This window comes from Furipterus horrens, unplaced genomic scaffold (genome assembly GCF_987537825.1).
Source record: "Furipterus horrens unplaced genomic scaffold, mFurHor1.1.pri manual_scaffold_6, whole genome shotgun sequence".
Taxonomy (NCBI): Eukaryota; Metazoa; Chordata; class Mammalia; order Chiroptera; family Furipteridae; genus Furipterus; species Furipterus horrens.
The window spans coordinates 12,852,900-12,871,349 of NW_028327176.1; the positions used below are offsets into that span (position 1 = coordinate 12,852,900).

Here is an 18,450-nt window from a genome sequence, read left to right on the forward strand (position 1 = left end):
CTGCGCGAGGGCAGGGGAGGACACCGTGGTCTCTGTGCCTAGGTCAGTGCAAGACGGCAGCCAGAGCGGCCGGGAGAAGCTGGAGCTCGTCCTGTCCAACCTGCAGGCGGACGTCCTGGAGCTGCTCCTGGAGTTCGTGTACACGGGCTCGCTGGTCATCGACGCAGCCAATGCCAAGACTCTGCTGGAGGCGGCCAGCAAGTTCCAGTTCCACACCTTCTGCAAAGTCTGCGTGTCCTTTCTGGGTGAGCCCAGGGAGCACGTCTGTCCCATGGGGGAGATAGTGCAGATGTCAGGAAAAAGCAAAATCAGCAAGGACTTCGCGGGGAGGGCTGCGTATGCACCCCGAATCCAGGTGACACGAGTCCACAGAGCAGTTTGAAGATGATAGTTCAGAGAACCGTGTACAATGACCTCTGCCCGCCAGCATGGACAGAGGGGTCCTCTGCATCACCTCCCTATGAGCAGGCAGCTTTGTGAGGACAAATGGGGCCGTGAGGGTCCTGTGAGTGGTCTGTTCGTGGGGACCCTGAGCCCTGGCCTCACAGCCCTGTTCTCTAAACGCTGAACAAAGCAGCCACACACTTGGTATCCCTTGAGTGTATGTAATACCTGCACCACACCCAACATCCACACAGGTCTGGACATGTGGACTATGGACTGTCCCTGGATACCCAGACCTGTGGCCCAGGATGGGGATGTGAGGGCCAAGGCCTTCCAATAGGCCCCCAGCCCAGAGCACACAGGAGCTACCCTGTGGGGCAGGGTGATGAGGGAGAGGGGAAAGGGGGTGGTGAGGATGAGTCACAGCGACCTGTGGCCTGGGCGTGGAGTGCAGAGACAGAACTAGGGGCTGACCTAGGCCAGGAGCAGTCAGGCGGGGACAGCCAAGGGCCTGAGACATGACCCTCGGGGAACAGAGCAATCTAGAAAGGTCAGGAACCACAGCTTCAGAGTTATGATCCCCAAATGCCCTGGGATCCAGGCACTTCCAGGCTAGAATAACCATTAGTGGGATCTCAGGAGTGCTGACCAGACTGACCCCCAGGTCTAGAGGTCGGGGGTAGGGGAAGCTGAGAGGCCCATGGGAGGTGGGAGGTGGACGTGAGTGGGGTATTATTGCTCCCATGACTCTCGAGTTGAAGTCTGTGACCCCTCACATGCCTGCCACACTTTTGAAAGACCCATAAGCCTCCACGGAGTGACCCCTACCTCCTACCCCATGGCCCACAGGCAGTGGGGAAGCTCCCACCTGGTGCTGACATTCCATACCTCGAAGTCCTCTGCTGGGACCTACAGGAGCAGAGAGAGGCCCTGGATACTCAGCATGGAGGGGGCAGAAAACCCAGGAAGTGGGCTCCCGGCAATTCTGGATGCTGCAGGCAGCTCACAGAGACATGGGCTCCCAGAGGGATCCCAAGGGCAGGCAACGGGAAAGAGATGGCCCCTGTCCAGGGCCCTCTGGTCAGTGGTCATGTGCTCTCGCCCCCAGAGAAGCAGCTGACGGCCAGCAACTGCCTGGGGGTGCTGGCCATGGCCGAGGCCATGCAGTGCGGAGAGCTCTACCACATGGCCAAGGCCTTCGCACTGCAGCTCTTCCCCGAGGTGGCGGCCCAGGAGGAGATCCTCAGCATCTCCAAGGACGACTTCATCGCCTACATCTCCAATGACAGCCTCAACACCAAGGCCGAGGAGCTGGTGTATGAGACTGTCATCAAGTGGATCAAGAAGGACCCCGCGTCCCGCGCACAGGTAAGGCCCGCCCCCTCCCTCCCGGCCCACCCCTTCTCAGGCATCCGTAGGCCTGGGCACAGGGAGGCTGGAACTGCGCCCACGGGCAGCAGACAGGTGCAGGGAGGGGTGAGAGATGAGAAATCAGTTAACACAGGATTGGCATTCCACTGGCAAGAGACCCGAGCTGACCAAGAGGCTGCAGGGCCCCAGAGCTCCTGGGAGCTCAGATGCAGCGGGAGGAGCCCCACCCGTGCTCTGGTTATTGAGAAGGTGGAGAGCACCTGGACCAAATGGAAACCGCTGTGCACGTGACGGGAGGGAGGCGAGTCCCTCGGAGGGGACAGCTGGAGGAATCAGAGCCAGAGTCCAAGGCAGAAGGAAAGGAGGGCAGGGTCCACAGGAGGGGCACTGGAGTCACAGGAAACCAAGCACATCCCAGCAAGGTGTCTGGGCCAGAAAGCACTGGCGGAGGCCCCGCTCAGAACGGAATTGCCTTGGTTCTCACGTGGGAGGAGCCCCTAGGCGTTAGTGTAGCCCCACAGGGGCCGCAGCCGCCCGGTCCCACGCTGCTTCCCTGTACCTCCTCCCTCCTGCTTCAGTGGGCCCACTTCCCTCTCTCCCCACCACAGCCCCCCTTGCTGCCCGGCGCTCCTGCAGTCGTCTCTGAGTAGAGCCCCCGCCTGCCTCATTCCCACCCTGCAACTTGCATGTGGGCACAGGGTCCAGGCGCCAGTCCGAGGCCATGGTTCATACTAAAGGGGTGTGGTTGGTGTTGAGGAGCCACAGGCTCTGACAGGGGTGACTTGCAAGCTTGTTGGTCACCATCTCCTTTCCAAAGCTGATCGCTACCGGCTCTCCTGGGCCCTCCCTCTTGTCCCTGAGCCGCTGCCGCATGCACTGAATTACCCATGTGACGCAGTCCCTGTACAAGCCGCAGGACGGGGCTCCATCTGCATGACCTCAGGAGATGCCCTGTCTCCCTGGCCCTACAGTATGCAGCGGAGCTCCTGGCGGTGGTCCGCCTCCCCTTCATCCACCCCAGCTACCTGCTCAATGTGGTGGACAACGAGGAGCTGATCAAGTCGTCAGAAGCATGTCGGGACCTGGTCAACGAGGCCAAACGCTACCACATGCTGCCCCACGCCCGCCAGGAGATGCAGACGCCCCGAACCCGGCCTCGCCTCTCTGCAGGTATTGAAGGACATGCTCCGGAACCCCCGCATGCAGGTGTTGTGGGGTCAGTCCGACCCCGAGTGGTCCTCCGGAGAGGCACCAGGTCCAGACGCTTAAGTGCTGGGGGTGTGCCAAGGGTACCTGTCTCTGTCCCTGCAGGTGTGGCCGAAGTCATCGTTTTGGTTGGGGGCCGTCAGATGGTGGGGATGACCCAGCGCTCACTGGTGGCCGTCACCTGCTGGAACCCACAGAACAACAAGTGGTACCCCTTGGCCTCACTGCCCTTCTATGACCGCGAGTTCTTCAGTGTAGTGAGTGCTGGGGACAACATCTACCTCTCAGGTGAGGCCCCCGGGTCTGGGCTGGGGACTGGGCATGGGCTCGGAGCCCCAGGGGGCCTGTCCGCACACGTCAGGGCTGAGGAAGGCCAGGGCGCAGGAAGGAGTGTCTGCTGAAGGCAAACGCTTCTCTTCCTGCCCCTGCGGCGGGGCCGCCGGGCCACGGGCTCCTCCTCACCTGCCTGCTCTCCGGCCCTCCCATCCTGCTACAGGTGGGATGGAATCAGGGGTGACGCTGGCCGACGTCTGGTGCTACATGTCCCTGCTGGATAACTGGAACCTCGTCTCCAGAATGACGGTCCCCCGCTGTCGGCACAACAGCCTTGTCTACGATGGGAAGATTTATACCCTCGGGGGACTTGGTGTGGCAGGCAATGTAGACCATGTGGAGAGGTAATGGGGCCACGGTCACAAATCCGGGATGTCCTCCGACATTCACCAAAAGCTAGCATCTCCCTGCTCCTTCTTCCCAACACCCACCCAACAGAGAGGACTAAAGACATTTGTAAGGCGACAGTCCCAGGCTCTTCAAACACAGCAGAGAGAGAGGACTGGGGATAGTGAGGTAGGCGGGCAACAGCCGCCCAGTCACTGCCGTGGGACACCCTTGTCCCGATAGCCCATTCCGTATCAGACAAGCTGGAGGCATGAGACCAAGGGGTGGGAAGGCACAGGGTGGGCTCGCTGGCCTGGCCTGGCAGTCAGAACCCACGGGGGCTGCAGCACCAGCCCAGAGACCCGCTGGGGCCCGAAAGTGCACCATGTTGATGGCTTTGTGTCTCTGCCAGGTGGGTGATAACACACCAGGAAATCTGGTTGTGACACAGGGAAGGACCCCTGCACATGGATCTGGCCAACCACCTAGAATTCTCCAGAAGGGGGTATACGCCAGTGGGGCGCAGAACCACGCGGGTCAGCCTGCCCTCTGCTGGACGTCCCAGGCTGGCTTCCTCGGGCCATTTAAAATGGGCAGCACATAGAGGAGTCAGGTGAAGGCATGTGGTCAGCAGCAGAATGGGTGGAGGCCTCGGTGCAGTCCTGCCTTTGGAAAGACAGTGCCCCAGAGAGGGACGAGTCGGCCCCAAGCTCCAGCCCAGGAGGACACAGTCAAGATCACCGGAGCCCCTTCCCACATCCTTCCCATACCCTAGCCCACCTTCCGTAGGAGGCACACAGACTCCTCAGTCTGTACTTTTCCCTCAGTGGCTAATGGGGCAGTTGACAAAGGTTACAAAAAAGATGGTTTCAGAGTGAGACAGGCTGGGTATGGTCACCCTGGGCCTTTAACCATGCCCCGCCCCCACCCAGGTGGAGCCCAGACATGACTCAGTTACATTTAATGGTCACATTGATTGGGAGAGCATGGGAAAATCCCTCTGTGATTGTGGGGACGTTAATGCTGCCATGGAACCCGGGTCTGGCCTGATGCCGACCGCCTTCAGTGGGACCCACGGCACGGCCGGCACTCCCCACGCCTCCCAGAAGCACCCGCTTCCCCTCCTTTGTCATCCAGTAACAAACACGTGAAACGAGAGACATTTCTAGGCAGGAGTGAACAGAGCAAGCTCTGCCATCCTGTCTTGCTTTTGTCAGCTGTTTTTAATCTCCTAAGACGTTGATTGCTCATTGTGCAAACTTACGCTTGTTGATAAATACAGGGATTTGTTCAAGGATCAGATACACCAAGAGGGGGATAAGCTCCACTCCCCTCGGGCCCAGAAGCAGTTCTCCAAGGCCTGGGAGCAGTCTGTACCAGCTTTCCATGGGGGGCGGGGCACAGAGTGACAAGACCACGCTGGGACCCGGTAGAGGGAGGAGCAGCCAGGACAACAGGGTGCCGGGAGGAGCCCTGAGCCCTGCATCAGCCCTCTGGGGTATGTCAGCTGTCCTTGTAGGGATTGGACACAGACTTGAAGGCCCCTGGGACGTGTGCATGCAAGAGAGGTGGGGGGCAGGATTCCCAAGGAGCACAGCTGAGCCCTTTGGGCAAACCGAGGTCTGTGCCGCATGGTGGCAATGATGAGAACTCATGGCGACAGGGAGGTTAGGGGAATGGGGACAGACACCAGGGTGCTTTGTTCCCCAGGAAGCACTAATGGTACAAATTGCTCTTACCTCGATAATGAATGGGATATATGGTGCATTATAATTATATTACATTACTGTATTACAGGAAGAGAGCAAGATTATGTAATTATAGATTGAAATAACAGTGCAATAGACAAACCTGTATCATATCATTATATAAATAACTGGGTCTAATATTTTATAGCACTATGTCACAGTAGCTGTGGTTACTGGATAAATGACAGCGGAGTGCCTTGCTCTGCGGGGCCATTTGCATGTCATTAGCATATCCTTCCCCAGCCGGAAGCTGACAGATGCTGATGGAGGGCTGTGGCTTGGCAATCAGCCACCTGGAATACCAGGCGTTTGGCGGGATGTGCCATTGCACCCAGGGCCCGAAGACTAACAGCCACATCGTCTCCCCCTGTCTCCCAGCTCCTTCTGCAAGAGCTCTTTGGATCTCTGCCCCATTGGCTTAAAAAAGCAGATACCTGAACTTCTGACACTGCCGAAAAGACGCTTACTGCATCGCCGATTAGCACATATCATTCAGCTGGGACTTAATTGAGTCAAGCCCGGCTGCCCTTTAACATACTTCAGCCCTTTCTTAGTTCCTGAGTCTTCACGACCTCAGAGCTGGATGGGTCACAGCTGGCCCTGCCCCGCATCCCCTTCCCAGAGCCAGGGGCACCAGCAAAGAAAAGCTGTCTTCCTGGGTCGCTGAACTGTGACCGTGGTGCAGCTCATGTTCCACGGAGTTCAGGGGAACGAGTGGGCCCAGGGTGCTTCCCAGGAAAGACATGCTGGGAAACCCAAGTGCGGCGGTGCAGGAAGCCCACAGCGAGGTCCAACTGGCGAGGTCGGTACACAGGAACACTTGACACAGACGCTGGGAACCGAGCCTCAAGCTGCCCCAGTGCCTTGGCCTGTCTGCTTAACCCCCGCACCACTCTTCCTGTCAGCTGCTTCCTATTCTCACGTTTTCCCCTGTCTGGTCTGAAACTCCTGTTCGGTCACTTCCCCAAGTTCAGGCAAAAGGCTGAGAGGGCCAATGTGGGCCAGCCCCTCGGTGGTCTTGAGTGACTCATCCAAGGACCCCGAGCTGTGTGATCTGGGGCCAGTGGTGCCCAGGGCAGGAAGCAGATGGTGGGTCTCCCCAATGTCTGCTGCCCTGGTTGTGGCCCACTTTGACCCTGGGCTTTTGTTCTCCTCTCTTGGCAGGTACGACACCATCACCAACCAGTGGGAGGCCGTGGCCCCTCTGCCCAAGGCAGTGCACTCGGCTGCAGCCACCGTGTGTGGCGGCAAAATCTATGTGTTCGGTGGCGTGAATGAGGCGGGCAGAGCTGCAGGTGTCCTCCAGTCTTACGTGCCACAGACCAACACGTGGAGCTTCATCGAGTCCCCCATGATTGGTGAGAACTGGCTGTCTCCTCAGCCCAGGGCCAGTGCAGCATCCCCACATCCCTTGTTTCATGTGCTCTCAATGGCCCAGCCCAAGCCCGAAAGGTGGACGCAGCCCAACGCTTCTGTGAACCCAAGTCCAGGGGTGGGAGGGGGAGGCGAACCCCAGCCCAGGTGCAGCTGCGGATCCCACCACCTGAACAGAGGGTAAGCCGCATCATGAGCCAGGTGTCTCCGGGCCCCAGGCCTTGTCCTCAGGCCAGTGACACTGGAGGTCTCTCCAGCTCCCTTCCTCTGGAGGGGCCCCTGGGAAAGAGAATGGGAGAAGGCCAAGAAGTGCTGACCTGCCTGCCTTGCTCTCCCCACAGACAACAAGTACGCGCCCGCCGTCACCCTCAACGGCTTTGTGTTCATCCTGGGCGGGGCTTACGCCAGAGCCACTACCATCTACGACCCTGAAAAGGGGAACATTAAAGCAGGCCCGAACATGAATCACTCTCGCCAGTTCTGCAGGTGAGTGGGCCAAGCAATTCAGCCAAGGCTGGGAAGGAGGAAGGCAGGGAGGGACAACAGAGGAGGTTGGAGCACAGTGTGTGACCACCATTCATTGACCAAAGCAAGTCCCAGGCCCACAGCAGGTGTGGCTATTATTCCAGAGCAGAGTGGGGAGCGCCCAGGGGCAGCGCTGGCCTGGGTCTCCAGCTGACCCCACAGCAAAGCTGGAAATGAAGGGCTTCCTACTGGGACCAGTCCCAGCGCCCTGGAGGCCACACCTTCTCTCAGCAGGGGGTGAGGGGGCTGCTGCGAGGTCAGCTCTCGCCCAGGACCACCTGCCCCATCGCAGGCAGGAGGCAGCACCAGCCCAGGGCCCTGCAATGCCCTACACGGGACAAGAGCTTTTCAGCATGAAGCACCTCCTGCGGGCCCATTTGTATGACTTAGCTAAAAAAGCTATACACGACTACTAACTGCCACGTGGCCTTGGACAGGGCACTTGCCCTCTCCAGGACCTTCTGTCTGTGAAACGGGCAGTGAGTTGAACGGGTAGCATGAAGAGTCTCCAGTTCTCCAGCCGTGCTTCCATGTCACATACTCTAACTGGTGGCAGTGTGCAGGGCACTCTGACTTTACTTTCCACTAGTACAACAGCTGGCGGGGAACAGGGCTCATCTGCAGGACTCCCTGCCTCGTCTGAGACTCCAAGTGGGCATGGAAAGACTTGGTGCCTGAGGGGAGATTTGACTAGGTCTAGCAGGAGAAGCAGGGACAAGATATGCCCCAGAAGGAGGAAGGCAAGGGGCCCAGTGGCAGCTCAGGGAGAAGGCTGGGACCAACCTTCCACGTCCACTCAGAGGTCTAGACTGATGTGTTCTGTTCAAGGCTCAGAATTGCAGAACTGGGTGGGAATGTTCGAAGGGTATCCATCCAGTTTCAGGGGCTAGTCAAGAAGAAATGGCCGCTGGCTCAAATGAGTAAGCAGGGCTAGACACGTGGATCTGTGTGACAGGGTGGCTAGAAGACAGGAAGAGGGGAGATGCAGACGGGAGCAGCAGGCAGAGCTCACAGGACTTGGACCCAGAACAGAGCCCGTGAGTCTCACACAGGGACCATGGGGTAACCTGCAGAGAGCACCCCAGGCCCTGGCAGTCACACTGTTCAGGAACCACAGCAGGAAGCTCTGATCTGAGCACCTGGGCAAGGGTGGAAATGGCAGCCCAGCAGCCAATGCTCAATGACAACTTAGCTCCTTGTTATCCTGTCTGCTGTCCTGCTGTGAGTCACGCTGCCAACGTGATCTGAGTGGTGGGGAGGGTATGTACGGGCACCAGGAAAAGATGAGACTCCATGAACTGAGCCGAGAGCCTGTCCATCTCCCAGACAACTTTAGTCAGTCTGGCAGGTCCCGGGGTACCCAGTAGAAATGTGTCACCCAGAGCCCCAAGGGTAGTACGGCATGGCATTCTGCCTGACTCTGGAGGAAAAGTGTTTTCCTTATATCGGCTTGGGTCAGAGGGCAAAGAAAAGCAGGGAGGTCCTGTATGACTTTTGCAAAAGGAGAGAAGCAGCCTGCAGCAAGACAGAGTATTGAGGATCTAACTCCAGGTCCTAGGTGTCAGGTCAATGGCTAATGCTCTTCTCGCTTTCCCTGACAGTGCCGTGGTGCTTGATGGCAAGATTTATGCGACTGGGGGCATTGTCAGCAGTGAGGGGCCAGCTCTGGGCAACATGGAAGCCTATGAGCCCGCCACCAACACATGGACCCTCCTCCCCCACATGCCCTGCCCTGTGTTCAGACACGGCTGCGTTGTGATAAAGAAATATATTCAAAGCGGCTGACATCAGCTGATCACCCACATGAGACTGTGGACAAGTCTGGTGAGGCAAATGCTTCTCACAATGATCGATTTTCAACAGCACCAATAAGAGGCCGACAAACACAATCAAGGAACTCACTGCGCTAAACATTCGAATACTCTCTACATTGAATGTAGAAAATCATCCTTGCCTTTGGGGGAAACCGGGCCTTAGCACTCCCAGCAGCAGGAGCCGAGACCGTCCAGCGAGCGGGGCCTCGGGGCTCCAGCAGAAGAACTTGCTCTGAACGGAGGTGCTCCCTCTGCCCGGTGCAAGAGTCTCACCTATTTTTCAACTGGGAGAGAGCAGCTGTTTTTTTCCTTCCTGCAGAGCAAGCTTGACCTCTGAACCGCCATAGATCAGTTATCCTGTGACAATGTTAGGCGTGAGGCTCTCTTGGAATAAGATCAAAGTGTCCTTATCACTTTGATTCCTACTTTTGTTTTTAACCAATCTGCACTTCCAGTGGCCAAGAGGAAACAAGGGACAAGGCTGTCCGGCACAAGGCCTAGGAGGCTGCTGGTCCCCACCGGGCTGAAGAGGCCCGGCCAGATGTGCAGAGCCAGGTGTGGCTGGCGCCACCCTGCAGGGGCCGCTGTAGGGACAGCTGGGGGGAGCCGCCTGTCCTTCACAGGTTTTTCTACCATGTTTTTGCTGGAGAAGGACAAGACGATTGTGCTAGCTTTCTCTTACCCAATATGAATTATTTAGATTTCCAAGGCATTTTCTTGATAAACAAAAGGCTATTTTTAAGTACCAAGAGGAGGAGGTCATGAGAGGGAGAACGTGGGAATTCCCAAAGCTCTTTGTAGGCAGTGCCAGAGTGGGACATTTGCTCTGATTTTTCTATGTGCAGAATAAAGGATCTCTCTTGGGGGGAATAAGTGCCCCCGTTTTATTTTTAGAAAAAGGTAACTCCCAGACAGCGCCGTAAAAGCTGTGCCTCATGGGGGCACGGTCAAAAGATGATTCTGTTCTAGAAGGCAACACCAATCCAGCTCCCTCCGTGAGGTAAAGCTGAGGACCCAGGCCGGGTGGGAGGGGATGGAGGGAGGGAGGGAGGATGAATGTCTACAAAGCACAGGAGACTATTTTTGATATTTATAGCTATATATTAAGGCACCTTCCCCAAGAGCTCTCAGGATGGGACAGCCCTCTCAGATGAGCCATGACAGCCAAGGCCTGAGGGGCATGAACAGAGTCATTCTTCTCCCAGCCTGTTACCCTGGGACAGGGAAGCCGGGGGAGCTGACACGGGGGCTTGGACGAGGGGCCATCCGGCCAGCCCTCAGACCCTCAGACCTCTCGTGGTGATCAGCTTCCATCCCAGGGCAGGAAGAGCGCCGTCGCCACTGCGCTGTTTAGTTGGTACCAAATACACATTTCCCATTTTTATATCTAGGAAGTCAGCTTGCTGTCATTTCATGACTTAAAAAAAAAATGGATAAGGAGAAAAGGACAGGCCACGCCTCCCACCTCTCAGCATTTGACGACACAATTCCAGTTCTAGCACTTACGAGTGTGGCTCCCACTTGGACGAGATACCGAGCTTCGTTATGCAGTTTTTAATATTATTTATTCTTTTAAAAAGTAATAAGCACAAAACTACATACATTGTATGTCATTTAAAGTATTTATGTCAAACAGGGTGCAAGTGTGAACCCACGGACTGGAGCACAAATTTCTAACTGCCTGGGGCAGGGCTACTGTTAGCGTCGGGGAGCGACTGCCTCCAAAGGAGGTGTTACTGGTCAGCAGAACTCAACACAGATGACGTCGAGATTCCCTCGCTCTCGTCTGTCGCACTGGAGCAAAACTGGCTGTTTCTGTGAATGACATAAACAGGGTTCTCTGTAATGGTATTGTACATAGTATATGTTTATTGTTAAGTTCTTGTTATATTATAATAAATATATTTATAGATCTAGACTTGGACGTCAACAGAATGTCTTCCTGGGCCTCCGTCCTCGCCACAGTGACAAGCAAGCCCAGCGCAGGCCTGTTCTCCCTCGAACCTCAGCAGTCTGGGCTCTTGTCACAGACTTCCATGCACATCTTGATTAGAAAGCATAGGACTCCTTAGCAAGGGGAGGGATAGGGCTGAAAGGAAGCCAAGGATAAAGGGCAATTGAAGGTCAAAGTTGAAAGGAACTTGCAAACAGTCTGGAATTGACTCTGAGGGTCTCCCTTTAGTTGTGAGTGCTCTTCTTATTATACTTGTGCAATTGAAGGCTTCAAGGTGGGCTTCCTGTGGTCTGGCTCCTGGGTCTGGGATCTCTTAGCGGGGACTGCACCAAGGCCGCACGGCAACTCCAGCTCCTTAACCTGAGGAGCACCACCTGCGTCCTCCGGCAACAACAGGGGTGGCTTCTATCCTGAGCTCCTGACACGGTGGCCTCGCTGCCTTCTCCCGTCACACCAGGGCGGTGCCAGGACATGTTGCACGCAGACTTTGCTAAGGACACCCATGCAAGGCTTCCCAAGGTGGGAATGGAAGCCACCAGAGAGGACTGCACCCCCCTTCTCAGGGGAAACAAGTGGAGACGGGTAGGAAAAGGCAGATTTACCAGCATTTCTTAATATTCCTGAATCTCACCAAGGCCGAGTGTCTCTTTGCAAGAAGGTCTGGAACGGATGGGCTGGGGTAGTGAGAGTGGCCGTCCCAAGAACGTGGTTGAGGCCCGAGGATGAGCGGACCAGCTGGTTGCCAAATGAACCCCTGCAATGATAGCTTCAGAAACGTTAGTCCTGGAGGAAAAGATGGAGAACGTCTACAAGATTCCGGCTGTGAAGTGCTGAAGTTTAACTTGTTATAAATACTAAGCAATAGTTTTGGCAGCGCCCTCCTAGGCTACTTTATTGCCCTAAATCCAGTGAAACATGTTTTCCGGGTCCATAAAGCGGCTGTGTCCTTCAGACTTAACTCGGGGGTGGTCACCATAACAGGCAAGTGTGTCCACTGTGTGAGGAGTCCATGGGACCATCGGGCGTCTCTCCTGTTGGACTCAAGGTGTGATCATCAGCCCTGGCGTGGACGGTGAGAAAGGCCACTGTGACAGCCACAACGAGAGATGGCTCACTGTGTGCAAGTGTGTGTGCGCGTGCGCATGTGTGTGGTGTGTGCATGTTGTGTGCATATGTGTGTTTGTGTGGGTGTGTGTGTGAGAGAGAGATTTTTTTAAAAAAAACTTATAGCCAAAATAAGACTGTCAGGGAAAACCATTTGCAGTTCATATGACAAAGGATTAATATCTTAACTAAAGGGCCCAAGTAATTCCGTTAGACACTGTTAAGTGATTCCAACCATTAAATAGGTCATAAACAGATCCCAAGAAGAGAAAACACTGCTAACAAACATTCAACAGAAAGTTCAACACTGGTAGGCATTAAATAATGAAACTTAGAATAATGAGGTGATGTCCTGACCTACTAAACCAGCTTACCAAAGCTGAAAGAGAAGGCTGGGAGGGGACCTCAAATCCTGCTGAGGACAGGGGAAACTTGAGGAGCGCCAAGGGCTTTGCAAACGGAGACAGCCCCTTTAGGAAGCCATGTGGCAGGTGCCATGTATAGAAAACTTGAAGAGTACTTGATCCAGGAGTCCACTTCTGGGCCTCCCTAAGGAAATAATACAAATTCTGGGTAAGCTGTAGAAGAACAGCGTGCTCCCGTTTCGTGACACTCACTGTGTATCAGACCCTCTGCTGCTCACTGAAAGCTCGGACTCCTCACCATTCTGCGAGACGGGTACTAACGTCACGCAGCAACATGGAAAACATTAGACAAGGAAGCAAGCGAGGCCCATGTTTGTATATGGTTGTGGTTGTGTAAGAGCTGTATATAAAGATATGTAAGTTATGTATATAAAAATGACAGGTTCACGATCATAAACTACTGTTAGTTGTACTGATGGGATTATGGGCGATTTTTCCTCCCTCTTCACCAAAATGTATATAAAGTGATTATATCACTTTTATAATAAAGAGATATATATATGTATATATATGTATATATACATATATATATATAATGGGGAATGAGGAGCAAAAAGTAGTCTTTCACCTCTAGTCTGAGAAATTGTTAAAGATTATTTCCTAGTTTGGGGACCATAAGCAATGGAAAAGTTAGGGTTCAGAATAGAGTAACAAAGAATTACACACATGATTTAGTGGAAAAATACAATAAAAAATAAACTATTAAAAAAAGGAAATGATTGCTAGTAATAAGATTTTTTTTAAAAACCTAAAGGCTAGGAGTGAATGAATTACATCTTTCAGTGCGTGAAGATTTTTATGGAAAATAATAAAAGAAACATCCAAATGTCTCTGTGTTCTTGGAAGGTCAAGTAAGATGAAAGGCACAAAAGGAAGGAGGGAAATCCCAGTTCAGCATAAGTATACGGTACAGGTGCTAAAACGCGCGTGAGTGGCCAAGGTCCTAGTGAACGTCTTCTCTAATCAGAGCTGCACATACTTACACACCACAACCACACAACCATCCCATCTCACCTGCTCCACTGCCCTCCGGGAATGGGGCATCATCTTCACTCTTTAAAAGGAAACCATCTCAGAAAAGTTAAGTGGCCTGTGCAGTCACAGCTATGCCATGCCCCAGTGTCCCATGTACAGCGTCATAAGTCATCCTCCCACCAGCCCTGCAGCAGCTGGTGATCCCTGCTGCACAAGTGAGGCCTTGGGTGAAGTGGGGTTTAGTCTACGGCACGTCAGCGTTCAGACCCAGCTCAGGGAGGCTCCAGGGGCCGGTGCTACATCACACGGCCGCTCCAAGCCTCTCTGCAGTGCCGTCGCTTAGGACTCCGAGACCAAGGCTCCTTCTTCCTCCCCACCCTGTCTCAGAAATCTGTACTAGAGACAGCTCTGTGATAAATCAGACAGTCAGCTCCGCGTTAGACTCAGTCCTCTTTAGAAGCCATTTTTGAAATGCCTGGTAAGAGTCTCAGCACCAAACTGGCTTCCTCAGCTGAAGGTTTGGCTTTATCCAGGAAACTTGGGGGACATGAGTCTGCTCAAGGGGTCGGCCAGCCATTGCAGCCTCCTTTGAAACGCCTCCAGTGAGCCTTCACCATGCAAGGAACTCTAGGGGTCCCTGTCATTCTTGCCGACCACAGCCCCCGGCCTGGGAGAGTAAAGGGGAGAACACCCTGGCCCTGGCTGCACCATCCTCAGCCCCAAAGGGAGTATCATGACCTTGGCATCCTAGGAGATGGAAGGTTAAAGTGTTTGCCCACCACACAGAGCATGTTCAGCTGTGAGGAATATCGCCAACTTGCTCTTAAAAGCATTTATCACTCAGCCAAAATCAGTGTGTGTGTGTGGGGGGTCCATTTCCCACACCCACGCCTCCACTAAATATTGGCAAACTTTAAAATTTTTGCTATTATCACAGATGAAAAATATTTTTTGGCCTCTTGTACTTCTATCTTTAAATTTCCTATTATTTAGTTGTGTTTTGTTTTATCTATGGGATGGATCTCTTTTTGTCTTATGGCCCTTAATAACCCTTTCTTGGTTATATATATATATGGTACATATTTTCTCCCAGTTCATCATTTGTCTTTTAAATTTTGTCCTTCGTTGTAGAGAATCTTAAATTACTATATAGTCAAATCTAGCTTTTATAGTTTAGAAAGGCTTCCTTAACCCTGAGTGTATTCTTAAAAATTCTCTTGTACATATTTACTTTTATCCTATCATTTTTTTCATGTTTACTTCTTAAATCTGCTATCAGGAAATGTGTTTGTGTAAGATATAAAACGTAGCTCTAACATTTTTCCCACATACAGATCACCAATTGATCAGGTTCCTACTAATTAATCTTTTTTATTTGAGATGCCAATTTTATCTTATATAATTTCCAAGGATATAGACCTGCTTTTGACCTATTGATCTACTGGTCTTATTGCTTCCCCTTCCCTTGTTATCCTAATGTAATATATCTTGATATTTCCTATGGCAAGTCTTATCTTGTAATTATTTTTTAATGTAATTTTTAAAAACTCCAAAGACCCCTAGGTTATTTTGAGGTATTAACATCTTCTAAATAAATTTATTTTAAGATGGGTGTTACATATTCTTTTTGAAACTTAATCTTACTGTTTCATAGTTTTTGTTACTATCGTGAATGGGTTCTTTTTGCTCCATTACAGTTTTTGTTTATTAATAATATATTAAAACATCATTGATTTCTCTGTTAAAAAAAAAAAAAGTTTTTTCCCACATGCGCAAGGAACTAACTGAAATGAGGACCTAACTCCAAGAACTCTGACTTTTCCACGAATAGAAGAAATCAGATCATCCAAAAATCAGTATTCACCTTCCCAAACTGATAATCCATGTGCTCTGTTGCCCCTGACATTTGGCAGGTCACTTGGGTGTCTTTCCTTGTGAGAAGTGAGGGAGGACACAGCCCCTGAGCAGCTCATGCCAGGTGAACAGACTATGTGCCCTCTGCAAGCCAGGCCTGGTCCTCCTGCCTGCTCCCGCAGAACAGGTCACCCCGAGAAGCCCTGACAGATTCCCCAAGCTCTCCTGGCAGCACAAAAATATTTCCAGTTACAGAAAGGAGAAAGGCAAGGCCGCGGCGCTGGGCACTGTGTTAGCCACCCCTGCTGCCTGGGGGTGACTAAGGGAACCGTCCTTACTTACGGTGTACACGGAACTCCTCCAGGCTCAGGGAACCGCGCCCCCGCGCAGCGCACACCTGAGCCTCAGAAGAGCCATCACAGCCCTCCCTCCTTAGGGTCTCGGCCCCGGAGCTTCGCATCCCTGTGTGTAAAAATCCATCCTCGAGGCTCATCAGTCCCCCACTACTGTCTCTACCTTTCTATGGCCACTGCCTTCCTTTAAGCCCTTATCACTCACTTCCCACCCGGGTTATTGCCATAGCCTCGTTCTTAGGGTTACTTTTAACAGCAGCTTTACTGACATATAATTCACATACGATAGCACGTACCCTTTTAAAGGGTATGATTCAGTGGGTTTCAGTATATTCGCAGGGCTGAGCAGCCATGGCCGCCACCTAATCCCAGGGCTGTTTCATCACCTCAGAAGAAACCTGTATCCGTTAGCGGTCACTCTCCACCCCTCTGCCTCCAGCCCACGGCAAACACTGACCTACTTTCTGCCTCTGTGGATTTGCCTCTTATGGACATTTCATGTATATGGCATCATACAGTATGTGGGCTTTGAGCTCTGGCTTCTTTCACTTAGCATAGTGTCGAGATTCATCTACATTGTAGCATGTATCAGTCCTTCACTGCTTTTTATGGCCACGTATTTCACTGAACAGGTACATAAAATGGATACATTGTGAATATCCATTCATCAGCTGATAGACATTGAGTTACTTCCATATTTTAACTGTTAGGAATAATGCTGCAATAAACATTTGTGTACAAGGTGTTACAACTAAATACATTTGGGAAATGCTGGGTTCAACCCACATATCCAAAGATAGTTGCGGAAGTGCGACTTGACGTGCTCTGGAAAGGCCCTCGGGCATCTTGTACTTGGTTAACTTTGAACAACATGACAATCTTCTCAACAAGTCGGCTCCAGCAAAGAAGAGAGAAATCAATCACTGTCCCATCAATACTTAAAATTCAAAAACTTTCACATTAATTCCAGTATTTTCATTTACATACCACAGTAAAATGTAAAAAGTCTCTTTAATATTTGTGTTAATATTGAGACAAATTTTCATCATTTTCAGATAGGAAATCTTGACTATGTGGAGAAAAGAATAAGATTTTTAATAAAAGATCTTTTGTGGTTTTGTTTCTGCAGATATATAAATTCAAATAATATAGAAATTAGTGTTAAAGAAATATTCCAAAGATGTGAAACTAATTTTTTGTAGTGTGACAAGCAATTATTTCTTTCTTTGCTACAAATTCCATTTTAAACAATCTTATTAAAGAAATTTATTAAACTATGGTAAACTACAGAGCTGACAGCTTACTGTTTCCTTTAAATATGTAAAGCAATATGAGACTTCCTACAACAAACAACCTTTATTTCGGTATCATATTAAGTATAATGTTTCTTTTTAAAAAAATAAATCTGTTTGCAAAGTCTTGTTAAAATACTTTGCATTCCTTAAATTACTAAAACAGAAATTTGTAATTAATTTCCAACACTTTCTCAAGGAATATTAAGCTATAAGGAAAGTAACTATATACAATATTTAGAAATAATGCAATCTCGCACAAAAAATAACTTGGCTTTGTTGCCACAACAAGAGTGTAGACAGCTATAAACACAAGACTTGGGCTAGTCACGTGTTTTTTATGAACACTCAATCCTAAGCCTTCGGTTTTACTTGGGGTTCTTAAGATCCTATGACAATATATAATTTTAGAGTAATGCTTTTTGATTTACTATTTGTTGAGAAACTGGAAATTCCAAAGCATTTAATAACTTATAGGGATCAAATACATTCAACCACACCTAACATTGGAACCTTTTTAAAAATACTTTTTTAATTTATATTTAGAGTGAGGGAGACAGAGTGGGAGAGAAACATTGACGTGTGAGAGAGACATTGTCCGGGGACCTGGCCCACAACCCAGGCATGTGCCCTGACTGGGAATTGAACCAGCAACCTTTCGGTTCACAGCCCGGCACTCAATCCCCTGAGCCACACCAGCCATCGCTGGAACCTTTTTGGACCTCCCTAAGAAATCTTCAGCTCCGCCCTGTGACAAGTCTCCAGCCAGTGCACTCACAAGGCCCCTCCCACTGTATTTGCTCTGTAGTTTCAGGACAGACACTCAGGTCCTAGGTCCTTCCGGTTCTCTCCCTGTTTAGAAGCCCCACCCTTGTTTCACTTGCATTCATACCCATGAATGGAATTCCTTTACCAAAAACTCTCAACCACCTATAACATGCCAGTCCTTTGATGCAACCAACAAGGCAAACCTATAATCCTAAATGTAATCCTAATCCAACTATCAGCCTCCTCGGAGGCTTCCCCTGGGTCTGTACCTGCAAGGTAACCCCACATTCACAAAGGCTGGCCCCCCTATTAATGCATGGTCCCCACCCCCCCCCATGCCTTACTTTATTGTCATCTGTTCCTGGAGAGGACCCTTTCCTCTTCCATCAGTGAATATGCTACATCTTCGTGTCCCCCCCTTGAATTTCCTACCCAGAAGCCCTCACTCTTAGCAGAAAAGCACACCTTTCATCAAAGTAGATGAGGAGGAGGATGGTGGCTATGTCAGCAGTTTGTGGGGTTTTTTGTTTTTTTTTTTTAATTCTTCTTGAATTTCCCATTAAAAACAGACAGAAACCAGGATGAAAAAGTCAAAGACTCACAGATAACATCTAAATAAGGAGCAGCCTCCAGAACTCCAAAT

The 18,450-nt window shown here is 51.2% G+C and overlaps 1 protein-coding gene across 1 annotated transcript in view; it reads left to right on the forward strand.

Moving 5' to 3' along the window:
* Positions 1 to 11,000, forward strand: part of KLHL29 (kelch like family member 29) — a 284,945-nt gene extending 273,945 nt beyond the window's left edge. Inside the window, exons 7-14 of the mRNA XM_090280950.1 lie at positions 43 to 245; positions 1,493 to 1,752; positions 2,727 to 2,925; positions 3,067 to 3,249; positions 3,458 to 3,638; positions 6,534 to 6,727; positions 7,085 to 7,229; positions 8,870 to 11,000. Coding sequence (XP_090137076.1) covers positions 43 to 245; positions 1,493 to 1,752; positions 2,727 to 2,925; positions 3,067 to 3,249; positions 3,458 to 3,638; positions 6,534 to 6,727; positions 7,085 to 7,229; positions 8,870 to 9,053 — 1,549 coding nt within the window. The 3' untranslated portion in view covers positions 9,054 to 11,000. The remainder of the gene's footprint in view (positions 1 to 42; positions 246 to 1,492; positions 1,753 to 2,726; positions 2,926 to 3,066; positions 3,250 to 3,457; positions 3,639 to 6,533; positions 6,728 to 7,084; positions 7,230 to 8,869) is intronic.
* Positions 11,001 to 18,450: the final 7,450 nt, after the last annotated feature.